The sequence below is a fragment of the Ursus americanus genome, chromosome 25 (assembly GCF_024610735.1).
Source record: "Ursus americanus isolate L20-20 chromosome 25, mUrsAme1.1.p, whole genome shotgun sequence".
Lineage (NCBI taxonomy): Eukaryota > Metazoa > Chordata > Mammalia > Carnivora > Ursidae > Ursus > Ursus americanus.
In genome coordinates this window covers 32,557,749-32,579,022 of record NC_142151.1, presented here as the reverse complement: position 1 = coordinate 32,579,022, position 21,274 = coordinate 32,557,749, and the positions used below count along the sequence as shown (strand labels likewise).

Sequence of the window (21,274 nt, the reverse complement as noted above, 5' to 3'; positions counted from 1 at the left end):
AGTCTTTTCAGAAAAGAAATGCCTCAAACTATTCCTAGTTCTGGTTTGAGTTTGAAGCCAGCAAGGGGCAAACAAGCTGTGATTTTAGGTTCATGGTTTTTTGACCCAGGATGGCAAAAATAGGCTGCTTATCTCCCCTTCAGGCCTTCCCTTCCTTCAACGTTTCTCTACAATTTTGAAAGTATGCTGCTGCTTCTTATGACTATGATAGTACAGTAGCGTTTTATAACATTACCAGAATCCTTCAACTACATTAGGATATTTAAAATTCACTGCAGTTCTGCAAGGGGAGTATTTTCACTAAGCCCCGTTTTATGGAAGACAAAATTGTTCTTTGGAAAGGTCCTGTGCCTTGCCCAAGATCAAAGAAGTAAGAAATAGCAGACGTGGAACTTAACCACAGCGTCTGCCTGGATGCATCCCCTGTATCTTAAACACGTGCACCTCAGCCATTATTTAATCCCACTGCACTTCCATAGTGCTTCCCAAAGTTCTTCTTTTATCCATTCAGTTAATAATATTTTTGGTCATATCTTAAATTTACCTCCCAGCTTAATCAATAAAAACTTTGCTGCTATGTAAATGCCCGCCCTAAATTCCCTATTTTAAACACATTGCCCCATTCAAATTAATTGTACAAATTACTACAATCCTAGTTTCTTTCTTCTCTCTTCCTGTGACTCTTTTTGTGTTTCCTCTCAACAGCTGGAACAATAGTCAGAAAATGGAAAACTTTCTTTTTTACTGTCAGGATGTCTCTCAGGGACTCAAAAGTGAGCCTTTTAAGTGATACACTTAATCACTCTTTCTATAATTGAAAGATCTACTTCCTGACACCAGCAGGAAAGACAAATGAGTACATGTGCCAGATCCTTTCTGGCACCTTCAAGTCATGAGAAAAGAATGCTGCTCCTCTTCAATAAGAAACGTTCCCTCAGCTGCTTTTGAAATGTTCAGTTTGTTTTTAGTTTACTGATTTGGGACCTTAAACAATGCCGTTAGAACAATTTTCTTGGCAACGTGAGCAACACTTGGTGGGAGTCTGTCGCCTTTCATACTTCTGACGTCTTGGGCACTCAGTCATGTTGGTTGCATGAGTTGATTGTGAGACTGTCAGCAAGCCAAGGTTTTTTGGTTTTTGGTTTTTTTTTTTTTAAGATTTTGTTTATTTGTCAGAGAGAAAAGGAGAGAGAGTGGGCACAAGCAGGAGGAGCAGCAGGCAGAGGGAAAAGCAGATTCCCCCCAGAGCAAGGAGTCTGATGCAGGACTCGATCCCAGGACTCTGAGATCGTGACCTGAGCTGAAGGCAGATCCTTAACCAACCAAGCCACCCAGGCATCCCTGGTTTTTTTTGTTTGTTTGTTAAGAAAATCATTACCAGTCTACTGCTTGGCTAGCAAATGTATTTGTTTTGAATTTTACTCTTGTCATGTTTCACAGTGAATGTGCTAGTGAGTTTTTTCTAATAATCTGTGTATATATTAGGAACACTTTTTTTTTTTTAATAATCCAATGAAGGTGAAGATACTTTTTCAGAGATATGTCTTGCCAAACCCAGTCTGCTTTGAAAGAATGTTGCCAACTATTCTCTGATGTAAAACTTCATTTTAATTTATTTTTTTAATTTTTATTTTTTTAGGTACCACTGTAGCACTCCTTGTTCTTGCTTTGGGATTTCTGCTGTCAGCGCAGGTTTCTCCACGCATCACTTTTAAGCCAGTAGCTCCATCAGGACAGAACAGTACTTGCACAAGATACAGGTGAGATTTCATCCTGGTCCCCTGCCTTAACCTAACTCTAATAACTTTTTTGTTTGCTTTTAACTTTTCTAAAATTTGAGAGGTAAATAGGAGCTTGCTTATGAAGGAAGGTAAGATGATGGGAAAGGTGGTGGGAGGGCCCACCAGGAGAAGGAACAGCATGTGCAAAGACACAAGGGTAAAAGAGCTTAAGGAAAAGCGAGTATTAGACACAATACTGTCATTTTTGTGGAAATTAAAAGTTGGGATTGATAATCAAAGCAGGAATACCGTGAAACCATTTTAGATCACATGTGTATGACTCAGTGGCATCTAAATTCCAGGTAAAATAAGTAACTTTAATCAGTAATTAAACTTTTCCATGATGTACATGTCTGATAAGTAGATTATCCTCTGTATATTCTAACAGTCTTCACAGAGTTCAAGTATCCTCTCATTCATGTAAGCAGAAAAGGAAGTTTTCTTTCACTGCCGGGGTTCTTCCAGAGCATTAAAAAGTGGAAAGAGATGGTGGAAGAGTGAAATACATTCTGATGGCCAGTTGCAGATGTAGGAGCTCTAATGTTAAGTCTAATGGCATACACACTATGTGATTAGATGGCTGGAGAAGTGGATGGATGGATAGACAGATAAACTCAAGAATGCACAATTGAATTAGAGATTGAATGAACAGATTGATTAATGTATCTGGCAGCAGAGTGTCAAAGTTTATAACTTCATTTTAGTGGTTGAAAAGGCTACCAGCTCCTTTAAAATATATGGCTAGAACAAGACCTAGCTTGCTTACTTGCTTTCTTTAGAGCGAATGAGCAAGTGAGCAGGAGTGGGGTAGAGGCAGAGGCAGAGGCAGAGGGAAAGAGAGAATCTTAAGCAGGCTCCACACCCAGCATGGAGCCCTACACAGGCCTCGATCTCATGACCCTGAGATCTCACAACCCTGAGATCATGAACTGTGTTGAAATCAAAAGTCAGATGCTTAACTGACTAAGCCATCCAGGTGCCTCAAGACTTAGCTTTAAAACAAAAATGATAGTCCTTTAGCCTCCACTAGATGGACTCAAGTCTCAAGTCAATGGGTAAATGATTTATTACTTTATTAACTTTTAGTCATATACTCCTATATGAAATTAAAACATTCCATTGATTTACTAAATTCCACTTGAAGGCCCCTCGGAACTTCATATTGAGCGGCTATTGTATTTATGGTGGGTTCCCATGACAACAATGAGAGGATATATATCGTTATGCCTTCCAGGTCCCAAATTCTGATATTCACTTTCCTTTAGAAGTAAATGGTTGTGCTCCTTCTTCCTCTTACTAATAAGTTTACTTATATATTGGCCTACTGATTTTTTAATAGTCTTTATCTTGTTCTAAAGAAGACTTAAAGATGTCTTCATAAAAGAAGTTAACTTAAGACTGTTCCTAGATGTAGTGATGTTTACTGTCTTTGACCATCTCACATTAGCTGCTAGATGATAGAGCCATTACCAGAATTCTGCGTGCTCTGCTTTTGATTTTTCTTGATAGATATTTTTAAATAAAATGTTTTTAACATTGTTACTTCTGACAAATTATTTAAAATACTACTGTTGTTGGGACGTCTGGGTGGCTCAGTCACTTAAACATCTGCCTTCGACTCACGTCATGATCCTGGCGTCCTGCAATTGAGTCCCGCATTGGGCTCCTTGCTCAGCAGGGAACCTGCTTCTCCCTCTGTCTGCCGCTCCCCCTACTTGTACGGTCTCTCTCTCTCTCTCTGACAAATAAATAAATAAATAAATAAATAAATAAATAAATAAATAGTCTTTTAAAAAAAATTATTGTTGTTTGAGCAACAACTCCGATATCTGATGTCTGATTTAGATGGAGTAATTTAGATTCAGAGTAAGACTGATACACTCATTGTCAGGCCACCTAAAGGCAGAAAGTTAACCAGAGAATGGAAAAAGTTTTATGAATGTCTGATACAGGAAAAGAATGACAAACTTTTGAATAATTGGCATAATAAAGTGGTTTTCTTGACATCAACTTTTAAAATAAATAAAAATATTTATTGCCCTAGTTAGTTTGCATAGCAGTTTATAATTATCAACCTATTAATCCTTCTGATCCTTCTAAGTTGTCTTCTAACTACTATTTCAATACCAAAGTAGAATGGAATAGGAGAAGTGATACAGCTTAATTTTATTCTCATCATAAAAATGGGCAGCAGTTTTTGAAACAGAATCAAATTTTAAATGTCCTTTGGGAGTCAGTGAATATGAAAAACAGTTATATATTTTGTGCTTTCTCTCCATGTAACATATTAGGCTTTGTGAGAATTTGATAGTAGGTACATATATTCTGAGTGCTTTTATAAAATAGGCCTGCATTCCCCATACTGATTTTGTTCTAGTCTCCTGATTGTGTTCTTGTTTTTGTTAAAATTGTGAATATACTTTCCCCTTTCTTTAAGATAAACACGGAAGTCTTGTTTGCAGTACAGCACTGCAGGGTGAGTAAGGTTTAAGCTGTAAATGTAGGTACTATGCTTTCCTCATGGAATGATCCATATAGGAAAATTGAGCAAGTAAAATAGATTTTAAAGGGAAATTGATTTAATATCTATCTTAAAAATGTTGTATACTATTGATTAGATTATAAATTTCTCTCCATTTTGGAGGGAATACAATTCTGCCTAATAAGAGTTAAATGCCTACACCCACTGACTCAGCACTTCCACTTGTAGAAGTCTAGGGACTGTAGCGATGAGTATGTATTCATTCCAATTACGGTCAAGTATTGTTTATCCGATAAAACATAGTTTCTTATGAGAGCTCTCAAAGCTTTGAGGATTCATACCTTTCCTAAGTAACACTTCCCTCAAATTTTTGACACTTTATTATCTTTTAGAGTGATCTCAGTATATGCAAATCACTATCATAAAACCCTTCAAAGTAGGCAGATATTTCCTAAAATATATGTGAAATTTCAGGGTTTTAATCTCATCTCATTCATACATCATGTGTTCATGCATGTACTTAAAAATATTTATGGAACACCTACTTACAGGATTATAGTAAGGATAAATTAATATAAGGAAACAGTGGCTAGCACATAATACACGTTCAGTAAATATTGCAGCCATTGCTATAATTAATAAAGCTTATAGTGGGAGATGTGCTTGGGTGGTGGGTAGTCTCTCAGAGAAGATTACCCTGAGCATTGAATGTTTGAACTGAGCTCTGAAAGGGAGAGAGGAGCATGCCAGGCAGAAGAAACAGCAGGTGCAGAGGCTGCGCAAGGCTCATGGAGCTTGGCAAGTGCACGGAACTGAAAGATCACTGCTGCAGTTAGAGAAGCATAAGAGAACACTGGTAAGGTAGGCGGAGCCAGATTCATGCAGGACCTCAGAGGTCATGTGAACGATTCTGATCTTCAGTCTGGGAACATGAACCCATTGAGAAGTTCTAAGCAGGGTAGTGGCTTGACCAAATTTTTAATTCTAAACTTTCTCTCTGGGGGTGGGGTGCACAGGGGGCATATGCTGATGTCGGGAGACTGGTTATTAGACTTGTCTGTGAGAGAGATGATAATTGCCTGGACTATGGGGGCTATATTGAAGGTAAACAGGTAGGCAAATTCTAGATATATTTAGGAGAGTAAAATCAACAGAGATTAAAAATAAGTAATTGATTAACTATGAGCAACCAGGTAGAAGAGACCATGAAAATGAAATGGGGTAATTGGGTGAGGCAGTCACTATATTTTATAGGAATTGGCAAAATGGGCTGTGTCTCTAGTTCATTTTTATTCTCCATTTTAAAATTTCTCTATTGAGGGTCTTACTTAGAATCACCGGAGGAAGTGTTTAAAGCTACCCATGGATTCAAAGTCTGCCCATGGTTGTGCCTCTCACCAGAATGGTGGAGGGTATGTTAGAAGTACTCCCTCGGCTGATTCCAGTACATCTTCTATTAAGAACCACATACCACAATGCTTCAGTTTTTTGTTTTAACTGCCGGCTTCCTTTTATTTCTTTTTTATTTTTTTCCTTGAACGTTGTTAAAACAAGAATACAAAAATAATCAATGTGGTTCTTTTTATGTTGAGTAATATTTTCGAGTTTTCCTCTCCAGATAAAGTTTATAAGCATTGAAATTTCCAAACTGTTGCTTCATTATAGGCCTCCCTATGGTGATGATACTAGTTTTGAGAAACCGTATATGCCTAACTAATTAGCTCCTCAAAGTTTAGTTACAGTAACAATATTTTTATGGTCACTATATTTTCCTTCTCCTTTTGCCAACCTTGTGTGATTTAGTACACATTGTTGGCATGACACTGTAAAACTGTTAAATTCAGTTATAAAACTTAGAATCTGCAGAAACCCTGTTAACCCCTAATTTTATTTTTCCAGTATTTGGCATGCTGGTGATGATCTGTTTGTATCCAGTAATTCTTAGCAACTTGACAGTGAATATAGTATTAGACTATGAATTGAAACTTTCCATTTTTGTGAAATTTTGTCTTCTGTCTAGTAATTTCCTTTAAAATTAACTTATTTTAATTTTTTTGGCCTGTTGTATAGACTAATATGCTTTGAGGCTGCAGAGGAAGATATGTCTGTTGAATAATATCCACAGACCTACTTCAGATGCAGATAAATGTACATAAAGGGAAAATGAGAGTTGGAACAAAAAGCCCACCTGACCTCGTTATGCACACTTACCTACAAATAGTTATACATGTCTTTTGCTAGCATTTAAATGCCCAGGCCTGAATTTGATGCCTGGATGAGAGAATTGTGCAAGAGATTTTTGGAGGAAGTTGGCCATTTATGGGACATTTTCATCTTCTTCATGACCTTTTTATCTTCATGCCTTGGCATTTGGCCAAGCACCTGCAGAGACCCCACAGTAGCAGGATCCCCTATTCAAACTTGAGTTTTCCACCGTCAAGAAGTGCTTCTTGGGAAGCCAGGAAGGCAAAAGGGAGGACTCTAGTTTAGCTGTGCAGAGAAGGGAAAGACCATGCTGGGAAGAAGACGCATCCTGTAGACAGGCTCTATGCAGGGAGCGTGGCTTCTTCAAGGATTGCACTAGTGAGGCTGGGTCTAGCGGGCAAGCAGGAGAATGCCACAGAGAGAAACTGGATAACAGACCTCAGAAACCGTGAGAAATCAGGACATCCTCTCAGATTACTGAGAAGCCTCTAAAGGGTGATGAAATGAAATGACATAATCAGATTTGTGTTCTTAAAAGATGACTCTGAAAAAATAATTAATTTAAAAACATCAACAATCACTCCGGCTGCAGAGTGGAGAGTTGATAGAGGGACAGCAAAGGGTGCTAGAGGGAGATGAGGTAAGAGAGCTCAGGAGCCTAGGACGGACGTAATGCGGCATTGACGTTGGCCATGGAAACACAGCCTCGACTCAATAGTTTGAAAGGGAGTGACAGGGCTGGGTGGATGCGTACAAGGACAGGTGCTTTAGGCAGGGTTAGAATCATACTCGGGTGAGAGGAGCCCAGGGATCTGAAACTTCACTGTTGTCCACTTCTCGGAAACACTCTTCCAGGGGTGTAAGTCTGCAGACCTTTTCTCTGCTTTCCAGTTAAATATAGCATCACATAGTAAGAACAGTACTTAATATTTGCTGTCACTTATAGCCTTCTTGAAACATCAGTTTCATTCCTTCTGGACCTCAGAAGACTTTGAGAAAAGCGCTTATGAACTTGTCTGTTTAGGTTTGAAGTAACACAAAAAGGCAAAGGGGAAAACGTGTATCGCTGATAACCCGTAAGGACCTTTTGTCTCATTCAAGAGCTTTGGTCATTGTAGTGAATAAATAAAATCAGCCTGGAGGAGTTCTGCTCACATTTCAAGCCAGCCCACTTTAGAATATCATCCCCGCTTTGTTCCATGTAAACAAAAAGAATACACTGTCCAGTACTATGACAGCGACAGGCTGCAGCCGTTACCACTCAGGTGTTTCCTTACAGTAAAGACCAAGGAAACTATAAAGAAAATGAGTACTAAATGGAGTTTTTTCTTTTTAAGACATTATTTATTCATTTGAGAGAGAGAGACAGCACGAGCAACGGAGATGAGCAGAGGGAGAAACAGGCTCCCTGCTGAGCAGGGAGCGTGACCCTGAGATCATGACCTGAACCGAAGTCAGACACTTAACTCACTGAACCCCCCCCCCCACCGCCGGCACTCCTAAGTGGAGTTTCTAAAAAACTTAACTATTCTCTAATTAAGTTTAAATAAAAGAAGATTACCTTCTTATAAATTATGGTATCAAATGAGTGATGAAAACAGTTCAGGTATCGAACACTTACACATTCTGTTAAATTGAAGCATTTCCATCGCCATGTAGAAGCGGGTTACACGGCCCCTCTGTGTTTGCCCTACCTCTTGCTGTGGACCATCCTTCCTAAAAAAATAATATTTTAATACAAAGCATAGCAATGTGGTGAAAAGACTCTCTGTAGTGAGTGTGACTTTGGAATGGGTGGGCGGACGGGTGGTCGGTTGCATGAGGCGGGCTGGCGGGCTGGAGTCCAGAGAAGGCAGGTGGTGTACTGACGGAAGGAAGTTGTTAGTATAATTTCGTGGTCCTGGGCCTTAGGTACATTTGCTAGAAAACTTGGCGACACTTTGTTGCTATAAATAGTTGCCAGTGTTGGAAGCTTCCAAACCTTTGTTTCTTTCAAAGTGCTTGGCCTTTACCGCTAGTCATGTCTCCGGCAGGGTGAGTGATTCACTTCGTGGGCCTGCTAGCAGACTCGGCAGTTCAGCCGGAAAGCTCTCTGGGCACGCAGCGAGTCACACGCTGTGCAGGAGAAGCTTCGGTGAATTTTTCGGGTTGCTGCTTGGTAGTAACAAGACAATGTTTCCCTGGTATTAATAAGCAAATAGCAAAACAAGATAGTATGACGCGTGCCTCTTGGACTAGAACATCCAGGCTATATGGTGAATAAATTAGAAGACTAGAAAAATGAAATCATGTATCTGGAACAGCCTGGTTTTAGAAGCAGACACCCAGCAATTGGTTGCCGTATGATTCTACACACTGTACCACGTCAAAGGGTACGGCACTTTAGGAAAACTGTTTATAAGCATTTGTAGTCTGTTCATTGTTTAATAAACATTTCTGAGAGTGACAGTAGGTCAGGGGATATTGAGATCAAAGGGACAAAAGGAAGCCTTCCTCCACATTCGCAGCTAGGAGGGAGGAAGATGCAATAATAACTGTAAAGTAGTGTGAGCCAGGCTGACGGGGTATCAGAGCGCGCCCTGGCTTGATTCGCCTCTCCTGGGGCCATCACAGAAGGCTTCGCACAGGAGAGTTCTTAACCTTAACATTCTTCTAGACGCCTTCTGAGAGTAATGTTCTCAGCTGCATAAAATAAATTATAGGACTCCAAGGGAAATCAATTATATTGAAATAACGGCTGCCAAATATTTTTTAAATAAACCTGTTACATGGTAGTGTATATAGTTCGTCCCTAACATTGAGTAATAGGTCTGGCCGTAGAGCTAAGCAGTTTCAAAACCACGCTGAATGTAAATGGTTTCTGAGATTTCTGCAACTACTATAATGGGAAATGAAAATATATGTGATTTCTACTGTCAGTAGTTTATTGCCTACATTCATAACGGAAGGAAATGCTGAATTTTAGTAAAAGGCAAATGAAATAGAGGTGTCATGTTTTTCTCATCCGAGTTTACAGGCCCTGTATTTAAGTCCTCACACAGGAGTGAGCCTGATCTAATTCTTCAAAGGTAGGAGTTTCCCAGACCAGTGAAAGTGGAGATGGCCCCCAGGGCATGTGTCAAACACAGAGCTCTTCAGGGAATTCTAAAGTTGGATAATGTTGGAGAAAGGGACACCAGTCATGAGATGAGGTGGAAGGAAGGGCTGGGCTTTATACAAGTCAAAATGTGCAGTAACTGAAAAGCATTCAACAGCATCGGGCAAGGAACTAACATGACCAAACTTGAGCTTTAGAAAGAGTTTTCTGCTTGAATATTAGGGGACTTACTGAGAAGAAAGGACAGAGACCTCCAGAAAGAAGTAACAGGAGTCTGAAGCTATTGCCTGATGGCAAGCTTGAGGGCAAAGGTGTCTTTGGAGATATGATTGGAAGTGGACTGGTTGGAGGGAAAGAAACTGTGTTTGGATAGTTCAATTCAATGGGTATTCAGTGAGGTTTAAGTGACCCCAGGTGATATGCCTAGGAAGATAGATGGACCATAGTTGCAGGCATGCTTTTTATTTTAAAATAATAATAGTTTATTTTAATTCTTACCATGTGCGGGTATCATTCCACATTCTTTTTGAATATAATCTCATATTACCCTTAAGTTTCCCTAAGTGGAAGTTGCTATCATTATTTAATTTTATGGGTCAGAAGATAAGGCTCAGAGGCTCAGAGAGCTTGCTGAGAGTGAGGGAACCAGTAAATTGCAGAGCCACCTTGTTCTCTCCACCACCCTCTTTAGTCAAACTAATGGCCTTTCTTTGGATATGGGTTCATACTCCCCAAATCTCTGAGAATTCTAAAGACACTCTTGAGTATCTGCTACGCAAGAAGCAAAGGGGGGAAGGGTTTTAAGTTCTGCACAATAAGTGCCAGGTACTTAAATACTAAGTTTTTATTTAACAAAATACTTCCCTAAAAACAAGTATCAAGTGATGAAAATTGTTAAAACCAGAAGCAACCTAATTAAATTTTGTCCTCACTAAGGGTGCCGTTTAAGTGAACTAATATTAAAACTCTTTAAAATCATTGTCAATCATTTCACCCTTTCAGCAGCTCTGATCCTAGCAGAATAAGAGATACCTTGATCAAAACCACACCCTCATGGCCCGAACAAAGCCCTTACTGACTTGTAGGAGACTCATTCATGGAGAGAAAATGATGGCCAGCTTAGAAGTGTTAAGGAGTAGCTTTATAAATCCCTGCCTTGGGACCGCATCAAAATTAGAGATGACTCCCTTCATTCTCCTAAACTTGCTTTTGATTCTTTTTAAAAAGAAAGAGATTAGACCATGGAAGTGAGGACTGTGAAGTTTAAGCTTCATTCACGGATCGTATGCCTCTGCCCTCCTACACATGCAAATAATTAACATCATTTTAGATTGTACGAATAAAAGATTATAAATTTAAAAAAGAGTTTAGAAATTTTGGGACACTGACCAAGAAACCAGTCATAGAGACCGTGTACCATAAGCACTGTTCTCTTTCCAAAAGAATGCCGAACAACATTTAGATATCCCCCACACTGGTTCAGCTTCTTCCAGTGAGCTGAGATTTCTTTATTTTCCTGGAAGTATATCTAATTCTGGACCCCCACAGAGGAGCATAGGAGACGCAGAGGCAGTTGCTTATAATTCAACTCAATTCTTTGTGTGAACAACTAGGCAGTTGCTTCAGGTGGGCAAGATAGACCCTTTTTCTTACCTCCTACTGGAAAATGATTGGCAGTGGTGTTGGTCAGCCATAAGTTTCTTTTCTTCTTTGAGGTTCATTAAATGGACAAGTGCCCTTTTTTCTCTAAAGCAGCACTGAAATAGAGCAGGCTGATAATTTCTTGCCACGGATTAGTCACAGGAATTGTATAGCATGTTAAGTTCTGTTTGTTGCACTATAGAAAGTACATGTGAATTTTGATCTTACTCAGGAGCAATCGATTATAGTCACAGTTTGTACTGCCGCGATAACAGGGCTTTAGGTCCATAAAGAGAAATTTGACCACAATATCCCAGAACAGTTCCAGAAACTAATTCATTATTATTTCTTCCCAGTGGAGTGTTATTTCTCATGAAAAATACTAACCCTTGTGAATGAATATCTGATGAAAGCACTATGACTTACCAAGCTACTTATTTTATGCAAAATTTGTAACAAGTAGTATTAGAATCATTAATAACCTCCTTATGTATCTTAACACACCCAAAACCACACACCTGAGTTGTGGTCCTTTATAAACCACACTGTCCCTTGTAATTGAAAACAGATTCCATAACATCTTTGAATACTCTGTTGTTCTGAGATGACAGAAGACAAAAGATATATTGAGACATTGTTCCTATCCTCATGGAAATTTTGGGTTTGTAGAAGAGAAAGATGCTTTTACACAATTGCCTATAATCTATATTTTAACACATGCTGATTCTCAGCATAGTGAAGTAAATAATTCTATCATTTTTGGAAGGTAAGCTCTGAAAATTTACTGAGTACTTAATTTGCAGGGTTAAACTCAAAGCTCATCATGGCTTGAGTATTCTGTATTATTAGGTAGCTGATGAGACAAATCCGTTTTTCTTTCTACTGCTTTTTACTTGATACATCTAGTGTAGCTGGTATTTTTCTCCCCATGCATCCGTATTGCATAGGTACCCATTTTTGTAGAAACCTGTTTCTCTTTGGCATTCACATTGGTGATTATGTCAGTTCTGTGGTAATTTCATCTTAGAACAAATTTTTTTGAAATGATGATGTACGTTAGGACCAGCTTGTTGTTAGATTAATAAAGTCTCCAACCTCCACAGAGGCTTAAAAAATACACTGCTCATTTTTATACTTTATCAGTGTCATGAACTCATTGTCAGTAGCCTAGTTCAAAGTCAGAATTTAACTTTTTTAAGCTTATTATCTTTTCTTTGTTTGCTTTTAACTTCTCTATCCTAAATCCATGCTGATTAGTCTTGGCAAATCAGGAATAAAAGTTGTTTCATAGAACTTATTAGCATTTTCTAATTTTATCAATTCTGAAAGCAAAGGAAATCTTTATGCTAATTGATTGGTATTTATATGAACATTTAACTGTGGGGCCTGAATATTTAACTCTTCCTGACTTCTCGTTTTTATCTTTCTATGATTAATATGTGACTGTCATACATATCTTCACAAAAGTTTAGTGTAAGATAATAAACATTTGAAATTGAAGATACTAATTCAAACAACAAATATTGGTTAACGTAATCAAATTTGGCAAGAATGTGTATTATCCTCATTCATATGCTATACAATTATGTGTTGTGCTGTGGGTCAGCAAATACTTAAAATTCAATGAATGTATAAATTCCTGGCAATTAGCATGTACTAATGTTGACACAGATGTAATTCTTTGTGAATGTTCTTTTCATTTCTCATATTGGATGTGGATGTTGATTTACTATGTAGGATAAGAATAAACCAGAAAACTAAACATGCTAAATTAATATTCCTGCTTTTTGTACTTGGAATTCCAGTGTGTATACCAAAGTGGTCTTTTATTCTTATGTGAACTGACATTGTCATGTCAGTCAACTGCGGAAGAATTATAAGAGGAGTTAGTATTGTACTTGTTTTATATCTATTCTGTTAATATCTCTAGGCTACCTTATTTTACTTAATACCCAGATTGTTGAGAAATATATCCATGCAGCAGAGAAGCTCAGTATTTTAAAGAATCATTCATCTAATTATGTTTTATAATACTAACTTTTTTTGGTTCTAGTCACTACCCATTGCCAAATCCACTGACTTTTAGGATAGTATGGAAGGTTTCCCAAAGCTGGGCAGACAGCATTCCAGATAGAGGGAGTAGCATGGGTGCAGAAACAAGAGAAAACTTAGTATTTTCCAGACACTACAAGTACAGGATATTTTCAGTTTCAGATGCTCACTTTCACAGAGTCCAGTTTTTCTTTCATTAAATTATGTGCCTTATATACCTAATTTTTTGGAGGTGACCCAAGAGCAGTAATTTTGAGCTTTGTCATGGCAGACAGGGCACTGGCATGAAAAATGTATAGGCCATTGAAGGGGCCTGAGAGTTAACAATGCTTATGCTGTGCTTAGCGGGGCTGCACTGGTTCTCCCAACTCTGATGGTCTAAAACTGTCTCCTATCCCTTCCCTTTCTCCCTTTTCCAAGCAGAGGGGGCTTCCTTGCAAATCAGGGTCAGCATCATCAGTGACCATGCTTTGCCATGGCCTGACCCAATCACCTTCCCATCCGCTGCTTCCATTAGACAGATGAACATGTGGCCAGCTTTACCAGGAGTCACCTGAGTTTGTGGAGGAGAGCAGCTAAGGCCCTGCCCCTGCTGTGTGGCCTTTGCTGTGGTGTCTGGGGAGGATCGTGACTCTCCCCACCCCACCCCCCAGCCCTCCAGTACCCTTCCCATAGTCCTGTTTCAGGTGTCTGTCATGGGAGTTCAGAAATTTAAAGAGCTGGAGTTTTTCAGTCGTCTTTCCGATTCCTTTCCTCTGGAAAGAAGACACTGTCAGTGCCCCTGGATCCCAGGGAAGGCTCCAATGGTGGTTCCTCTGTTAGTAGATGTCTCGCACACTTTCAAGCATTGAATTTCAGGCAAATTTTCAGAAGATAGATGATGCCTATAATTCTATTCAGGAAACATGAAGTGGACTCTAAACAAAAGTAGGAGATGGTGAGAAATATACCTGACAAGCCTTTTGGGAACTTAAATTATAAGAAGTCATATGTACTGGAAAAAGGGTTTTGAACTCCCACATAAAAAAAGAAAATGTGGCGGGCGTTTGGGAGACACAGTCAATTAAGCATCTGACTCTTGGTTTCGACTCAGGTCATGATCTCAGGGTCATGGGATTGAGCCTCATGTTGGGCTCCAAGCTCAGCATGAGTCTGCTTGAGACTCTCTCTACCTCTCTCCCTCTGCCCCGCCCCCTGCTCTCTCTCTAAAATAAATAAATAAATAAAAAATCTTTTTTTAGAAAAGAAAAATACGTGAAGCTACAATAATGCTATTATCAGATTTGTATTTTACAAAGATCTTCTCGGCAGCAAAGTAGAAATGGCAAAAGAACAAACCTTTAAGATTCTAAATTAAGACCTAAAGTGAAGGGATGAGATGTTGTCAGGTCTTGGTGACTGGAATGACTTGTAATGTTATTTGTTAATGTAGTTTAATGCCCAGTTTTTATGACTTGCCTTCCCAACTAGACATTTGTAACTTGAAAGGAGAAATGATGTTTCTTCTCTTTTTTCTCCCACACTTTACTTCCTTTCTTAAAAATAACCTTGCAGCGGGGCACCTGGGTGGCTCAGTTGGTTAAGTGTCTACCTCAGGCTCAGGTCCTAGTTCCAGGGTCTTGGGATCGAGCCCCATGTCGAGAAGCGGGGAGCCTTCTTCTCCTGCTCCTCCCCAGCTCATGCTCTCTGTTGCTGTCTCTGTCTCTTTCAAATAAATAAATAAATAAATAAATTCTTTAAAAAAACAAAACCTCGCAACTAACATCATAAGGTACTTGTTTACTGATCTGACCAAGTAGTGAGACCTGATGTGTGCATGACTGTAGTGTTAACTTGCATGTTTTCCTCTGTAACTACACTGATTACATAAACTGATTTGTAAATACAGTAAGAGATTTTTCTGTCAATCTTATACCTACCTCAGCAAATTGAAGGTTCTCAGACAAGTTCTTTGTAGTACCCTGAAAACTGCTCTTCAAGCCTGGATATGCTACTGATAGTCCTTCATTTCCATTTGATTAGATGCTTGCATTTGGCTTTCAGCACTGGTCTGTTTTGTTCTGATAAAGTCAGTTTGAGCTGAGTTATCAAGGAAGATGTGGAAAGACACAGGTATCTAAAGATTTTAAACTGCAAGAGTAAAGTAAAATCATGTATACTAGTAATAAAAAGAGAAGGAAAAAATACTTCTCGGAGAGAATATTTTTCTTAAAAAATCAACAGAGACTTGAAATCTATCCAGGAAAACAAAAAAAGGGGGAATGGCTATGTAATTCTGAAAGTAACTTAGAATCTACAAGGTCTTTGAAGATTAAAGACTTAAAATATAGACAGAAAGCAGCAAATTGAACATATACTAGAAAAATTTACCCATAAATGAAACTCAGATAAACATGAATCTCTGAGACTCCAAGAGAGACAAACTTAGTAATTATCCTGTCAGAGAGAAATTGGAGCAACAGAAATTGTAGCACTAAAAAAAGAAGCTTAACTGCTCCTTTACCCTGTAAGGAAGAGTCACAAAGGAACAATTTACCACCTCAATCAGAGAAGTGCTGAGGTAAGACAGATAGTCATGAGCACCTCAAAAAACAGTATCACAAAGAAAAATAACCTTGACAAGCTGGAGCGTTCACCATCATCGTCATTACCAAGCTCAAGCCTCACACGTAAGAGGAGTGCCCAGCCGTGGAGGGGGTTCAGCCATTCGTAGGTAGGTGAGATTAATGGAGTGAGGCATCAACTCTGAGACTTTTTAGGTCACCTTTCGTAGTGGTCAAGCAGCTGGAAAGAACCAGCTTGCTTACTAAATGCCCTACTCACCATTAGACATTAATTGAGATGGTGGGGAAAAATCAGCGTTACCAGTTTACAGTCATATGCACACACACACTTTCCCATATTTTGTTTTCATTTGGCCTGTGTTGCTGAATACCAGCCATTTACCAGTTATTATGCCAACTCTTAAGGAAACAAAGCCCTTTGTTGGGAGTTGACAATATCTTACCTTGGTTTCTATTTACACTTTGAACCCATATTTGGGTATCATGTTTTTAGAGAGATGTTGGTACTTGAGCAGAAGCTGATATTTCAGAGTATATTTAGAAGTGAGTAAAAATTTACATTTAAGCACTGAAAAAATACTCTTGTAACATTAGGAATTGTTTTTGGCTATATATAACAGAAGAACCCAAAATAATAGGCTTAAACAAGAAAGGAGTGTAAAATAAATTGTGTAAAATAAATTCAAAGGTAGGGAGTTTGGAGAAAATATACTAGACCTAGTATCATCAGGGATCCAGGCTCCTGTCTTTTCACTTTACCCACACAAGTATTCCTCACAGGTTCTAAAGAATGGTCCAAGATGGCTGCAGGAGCTCCACCATCGTGTCTGAAACAGGCCAAAAGGAGAAAATGTAGAAGGAATAATACTTCCCAGCTGAATCAGCTCCCTTTGAAGTCTTCCTGAAAATCCCACACAGTATCTCTCACAGGCCAGAATTAGTCCCATTTCTATTAGTAATGGAGACTGGGAAATGTATTCTTTTATTCAGCAGTTGGAAGAGGAAGGGGGACCACAGTGTTCCGGTTAAGAATCAGATTCTTTTACAAAGGAGGAAACAAAGAATGGATATAAGGATAGACTACTAGCAGTTTTTGATATAGCAATAGAGAGAGACATCATATTTATGAGTGGTTCTGTTTGACAGCAGATAGGATGGATTAATTTACCAAATAGGACTCTCTCCATTTTCGTGGTTTAGTTCTCTTTATACTGATTAGAAATCTTAAGGTCAATTTTTCAGCTGTCAAGAAATATGGCCCTCTTCAATAATTTACCTCCAGCTTTGCAAGAGAGAAAGAATCGTTAAAATCTCTCATTTGTTTTATTTCTTTGGCCTCATAAGCCAGTGAAATAGCTGCCCTTGGTCATGTTTGTTCAAAATGAGTGATTAGAGTAAGTATTTTGCTCATTTATCCAAAAGCAATAGTCATGGCAGCCACTATTTATATGTGGTCATCATCATGCTGACCACTGTGCTAAGAGCTTTACATGGAATCTCTTTTCTATCCTTTAGCAAAACAGAGGCAGATGCTATTATTTTCCCCATTTTACCAATGACACTGAGGCTTGAAGAAATTAAGTGAATGTTAGAAGATCATATGGCTTAGCAGACACTAGAACTGGGCTTTAAGAACACAGCTCTTAACCATTACACTCTTCATTCTGAAATTTACCAATTAAGCAGTGGAATGCTCCTGCCTGGAGGATGTCACATACCTTTGGAAAGTGAATAGTAATTCCTTATGATCAAAGGCCAGTAGTAGGTCTAAAAATTGCTGTGTTTTTACTCATACACTGAAATTGAGATACTTCTGAGAAATCTTTTTTTGTGAGCTGTAGTCTAGTTGGGACTTAGGGAAGTTGATTTTTTGTTTTTTTGTTTTTTTTTAATTTTGCTCATTTATTTCATTTACCTATATTCAGCTCAGAAAATTCTTTTTCTGCTATTTTAAGGATCATCATAGAACATCTTTGGTATACAAGCAAGTGCTTAAGATAAAGTAAAATCATTCTAAAATATTTTAAAGAATTCACCCCCTTGGGTTCCCTTAGAGCAGCAGAATGATCTGAACTGCAAAGTTTTAAATGTGAGTATCTGATCCAAGATAAATTACAGTTTTTATTTTGTTTGAGTGTCTTGTTGTTTTTAAGCTTCTGTTATACAAATAGGTAAATATGGAAAAAGTAACTTAGAAGCAAATATAGATGAGATGCACTTACAAAGATCCTTTAGGTAAATTAGACCATCTGTACGCTCAGATGAGAAAATGAAGACCACGAATGCTGTTCTCTTCCTTGCTTCTTCATCTAGTTACGGAGATGAATTACACAAGAGAACCCGAATATGTTTCTTTTTTTTTTTTTTAAAGATTTTATTTATTTATTCGACAGAGATAGAGACAGCCAGCGAGAGAGGGAACACAAGCAGGGGGAGTGGGAGAGGAAGAAGCAGGTTCATAGTAGAAGAGCCTGATGTGGGGCTCGATCCCAGAACTCCGGGATCACGCCCTGAGCCGAAGGCAGACGCTTAACCGCTGTGCCACCCAGGCGCCCCCCAAATATGTTTCTTAAAGTGAAGAATCATTGTGTGCTGATATTATTATTTTTACCCCTTACCCCCAGCATCACTTTCCTGATAACTATGGGTTTCATCAACCTTCAATTCTTTATAATTTTGTGAAATTCTGTCAGCATGACAGGCTCCACCCTAAATGGAGTTGCAGACATCAGAAGACATGATGATATCCAGGGAGATGGCTTCCGTGCTATCTCAGTTCATCTCTGTCACACAGCACAGCTTTCAAATCAAACATCATTCTGGGGCTCCAGGAGCTGATTGTTTCTCTCACTATGCAAGCAAAACTCACCTTGTCCTTGACATTCAAATATATCATTTCCTATAAAATAAGAAAAGTGCTCCCAAGTAACCATGGAAGAACTGATAAGCAAGTCCATATAAGCCAAAATACATTTATCCTTTTGATTTTGTTGTCTCTGTATGAAGCACTTAACGGTATGATAAGCATAGTGCCAGGTGGTGTAGTAGTTGATGAAAAATATAAAACAGACTTGGTTACCACGTTTCTTTCTTGGTGCATAAAGAAAGATACTCGGGCAGTACTTAAACACAGAACCATCAATTATCAAAGCAAACAAATGAACAAAAATGTGTCCCCAAAAGAGATGCAGTTTTAAGATGTGTTTCCACAGATAGGTTTAAAAAAAAAAAGTGCTCACTATAAAACAACTTTTTTTTGTGTGTTCATAAAAAGAAAATATATTAAAGTCAGTGTGATCATGCATTCACAAAGAATGCAGATACTATATACTGTAATTTCATTTTGTGATACTTAATAAAAGTTACTTAGTTCAGAATAAAAATTGATTCCCTTTTCTAAACATATAATCTAGAAATCATTTGTAACTATCAGGTATGTTTAATTTTTCTTTTTGGATTTTAGAAGTCATGAATTCATGTAAGTGCATATGAAAAACCAGCATTGTTGGAAGACCATCCAAGATGGTAGCATAGCAAGACCTTGAACTCACCTCCCCCCATGGACACACCAAATCTACACCTTTATGTAGAGCGATTCCTTCTGAAGAACTCAGGGCTGATTGAACAGCTTCTGCACAACAAATGATAAAGGGACCATATAAAGAAATGTAGGAGTCGTGGAGACACAGTAATGACAGGAACTCTACGCCAACACTACAAACTGTAACAGGGAGGAATGTCACTGAGTGGCCCATGTGCAGACTTACGGGCCTGGGAGCACAGAAAAAAAAAATGTGGTTTAAAAGGCAACGAAACTGTAAGTGAAGAAAAACCATGTACTAACCATAGAGCATTCATCAAATGGGTAGGGAAGTGCTGGAACTCTCTCCTGGTTTGGAGGTGCTGGTGAGAGCTGTTTATTATATTTCCCTTCTATCTGAAGAGCTTGCAGAAGGGTCCAGGCCCTCTAGCTGACCTGCTAGGTCTTCCTCATCACACCCTAGCCCACACCAGCTCATCATCCCACCAAGGCAGTCCCTGTGTGGTATACTTGGGCATGCCCCCTGGCCTGCGCTTGATCCACTCATCCCACCAAGGTGGCCCTGGGTGGCACACTTTAGGACCCACGCTTGGTTTGTACCTATGCCAGTCCCAGCTGTCCCACCAAGACAGCTCTGGCAAAGTGCATCCCAGGATCCCTACCCCCCCTCCAATTCCCCTTGTCCCATCACGGCAGTCCCAGCATGGCATACCTCAGGATCCCCAGCTCTTGCTCATTTGAGCTCCAGCCGGCCTGCCAGACTACACACAGTCTATACAGAGGACACTACTACACCAGGCATTTTTCAGGACTGGGAGAGGTAGGTGTTGTGCCTCATAGAAACACGGAAAGTCACAAAAAATGAGGAGACAGAGGAATGTGTTCCAAACAAAAGAGCAAGGTAAAACCCCAGGAGAGGGGAAAAATCCTAATGAGATGGAAATAAGTAATTTACCTGACAAAGAATTCAAGGTAATGGTCACGAAGATGCTCACCAAACTTTGGAAAAGGACAGTGAGAACTTCAATAAAGGATTAGAAAATATAAGAACCAACCAAAGCTAAAGAATATAATAACTGAAATGAAAAACTCTGCTAGAGGGACTCAACAGCAGATTAGATGATATAGAAGAACGGATCAGGGATCTGGAAGACAGAATAATGGTAATCACCTATTCAAATAGCACAAAGAAAAACTTTTAAAAAGTAAGATAGGTTAAAGGACTTTTGGGACAGCATCAGGCCTACTAACATTCATGTTATAGGGGTCCCAGAAGGAGAAGAGAAGGGGCAGAAAATTTATGTGAAGAAATAATGGCTGAAAACTTCCCTAACCTGGGAAGGAAACAGGCATCAAGGTTCAGGAAGCCCAGGGAGTCCCAAACAAGGTGAACCCAAAGAAATCCATACCAAAACTTATTATAATTAAAATGGCGAAAGAGAATCTTAATGGCTGCAGAAGAAGAACAAATAGTCACATACAGGGAAAATGCCATAAGCTATCAGCTGAGTTTTCAGCAAGAACTTGGTAGGCCAGAGGAAGTAGTAGGATATATTTGAAGTACTGAAAGAAAAAAACTCATAACCAAGAATATTCTACCAGTAAGGTTATCATTCAGAATTGAAGGTAGAGTTTTTTAGACAAGCAAAACCTAAAGGAGTTTATCACCACTAAATCAGCCTTATAAGAAATGTTAAAGGGTTTTCTTTAGGTGGAAGAGAAAAGGCCATAACTAAAAATAAGAAAATATATGAAAGAAAGAAATCTCACTGGTAAAGGCTAATCTATATACTAAAAGCAGAGGATTAGCCACTTAAAAATCTAGAATTAAGGTTAAAAGACAAAAATAGTAAAAATCAGCTATAACTGCAATAAATAATTGATACACAAAAAGATCTATAATATGATATA

At 38.8% G+C, this 21,274-nt stretch overlaps 1 protein-coding gene across 1 annotated transcript in view; it reads left to right on the top strand.

Annotated features, from left to right (window-relative positions):
• Positions 1-21,274, top strand: part of SLC2A13 (solute carrier family 2 member 13) — a 348,011-nt gene that overhangs the window by 244,104 nt on the left and 82,633 nt on the right. The window contains exon 6 of the mRNA XM_045776522.2: positions 1,640-1,760. Within this exon, the coding sequence (XP_045632478.1) occupies positions 1,640-1,760 (121 nt within the window). The remainder of the gene's footprint in view (positions 1-1,639; positions 1,761-21,274) is intronic.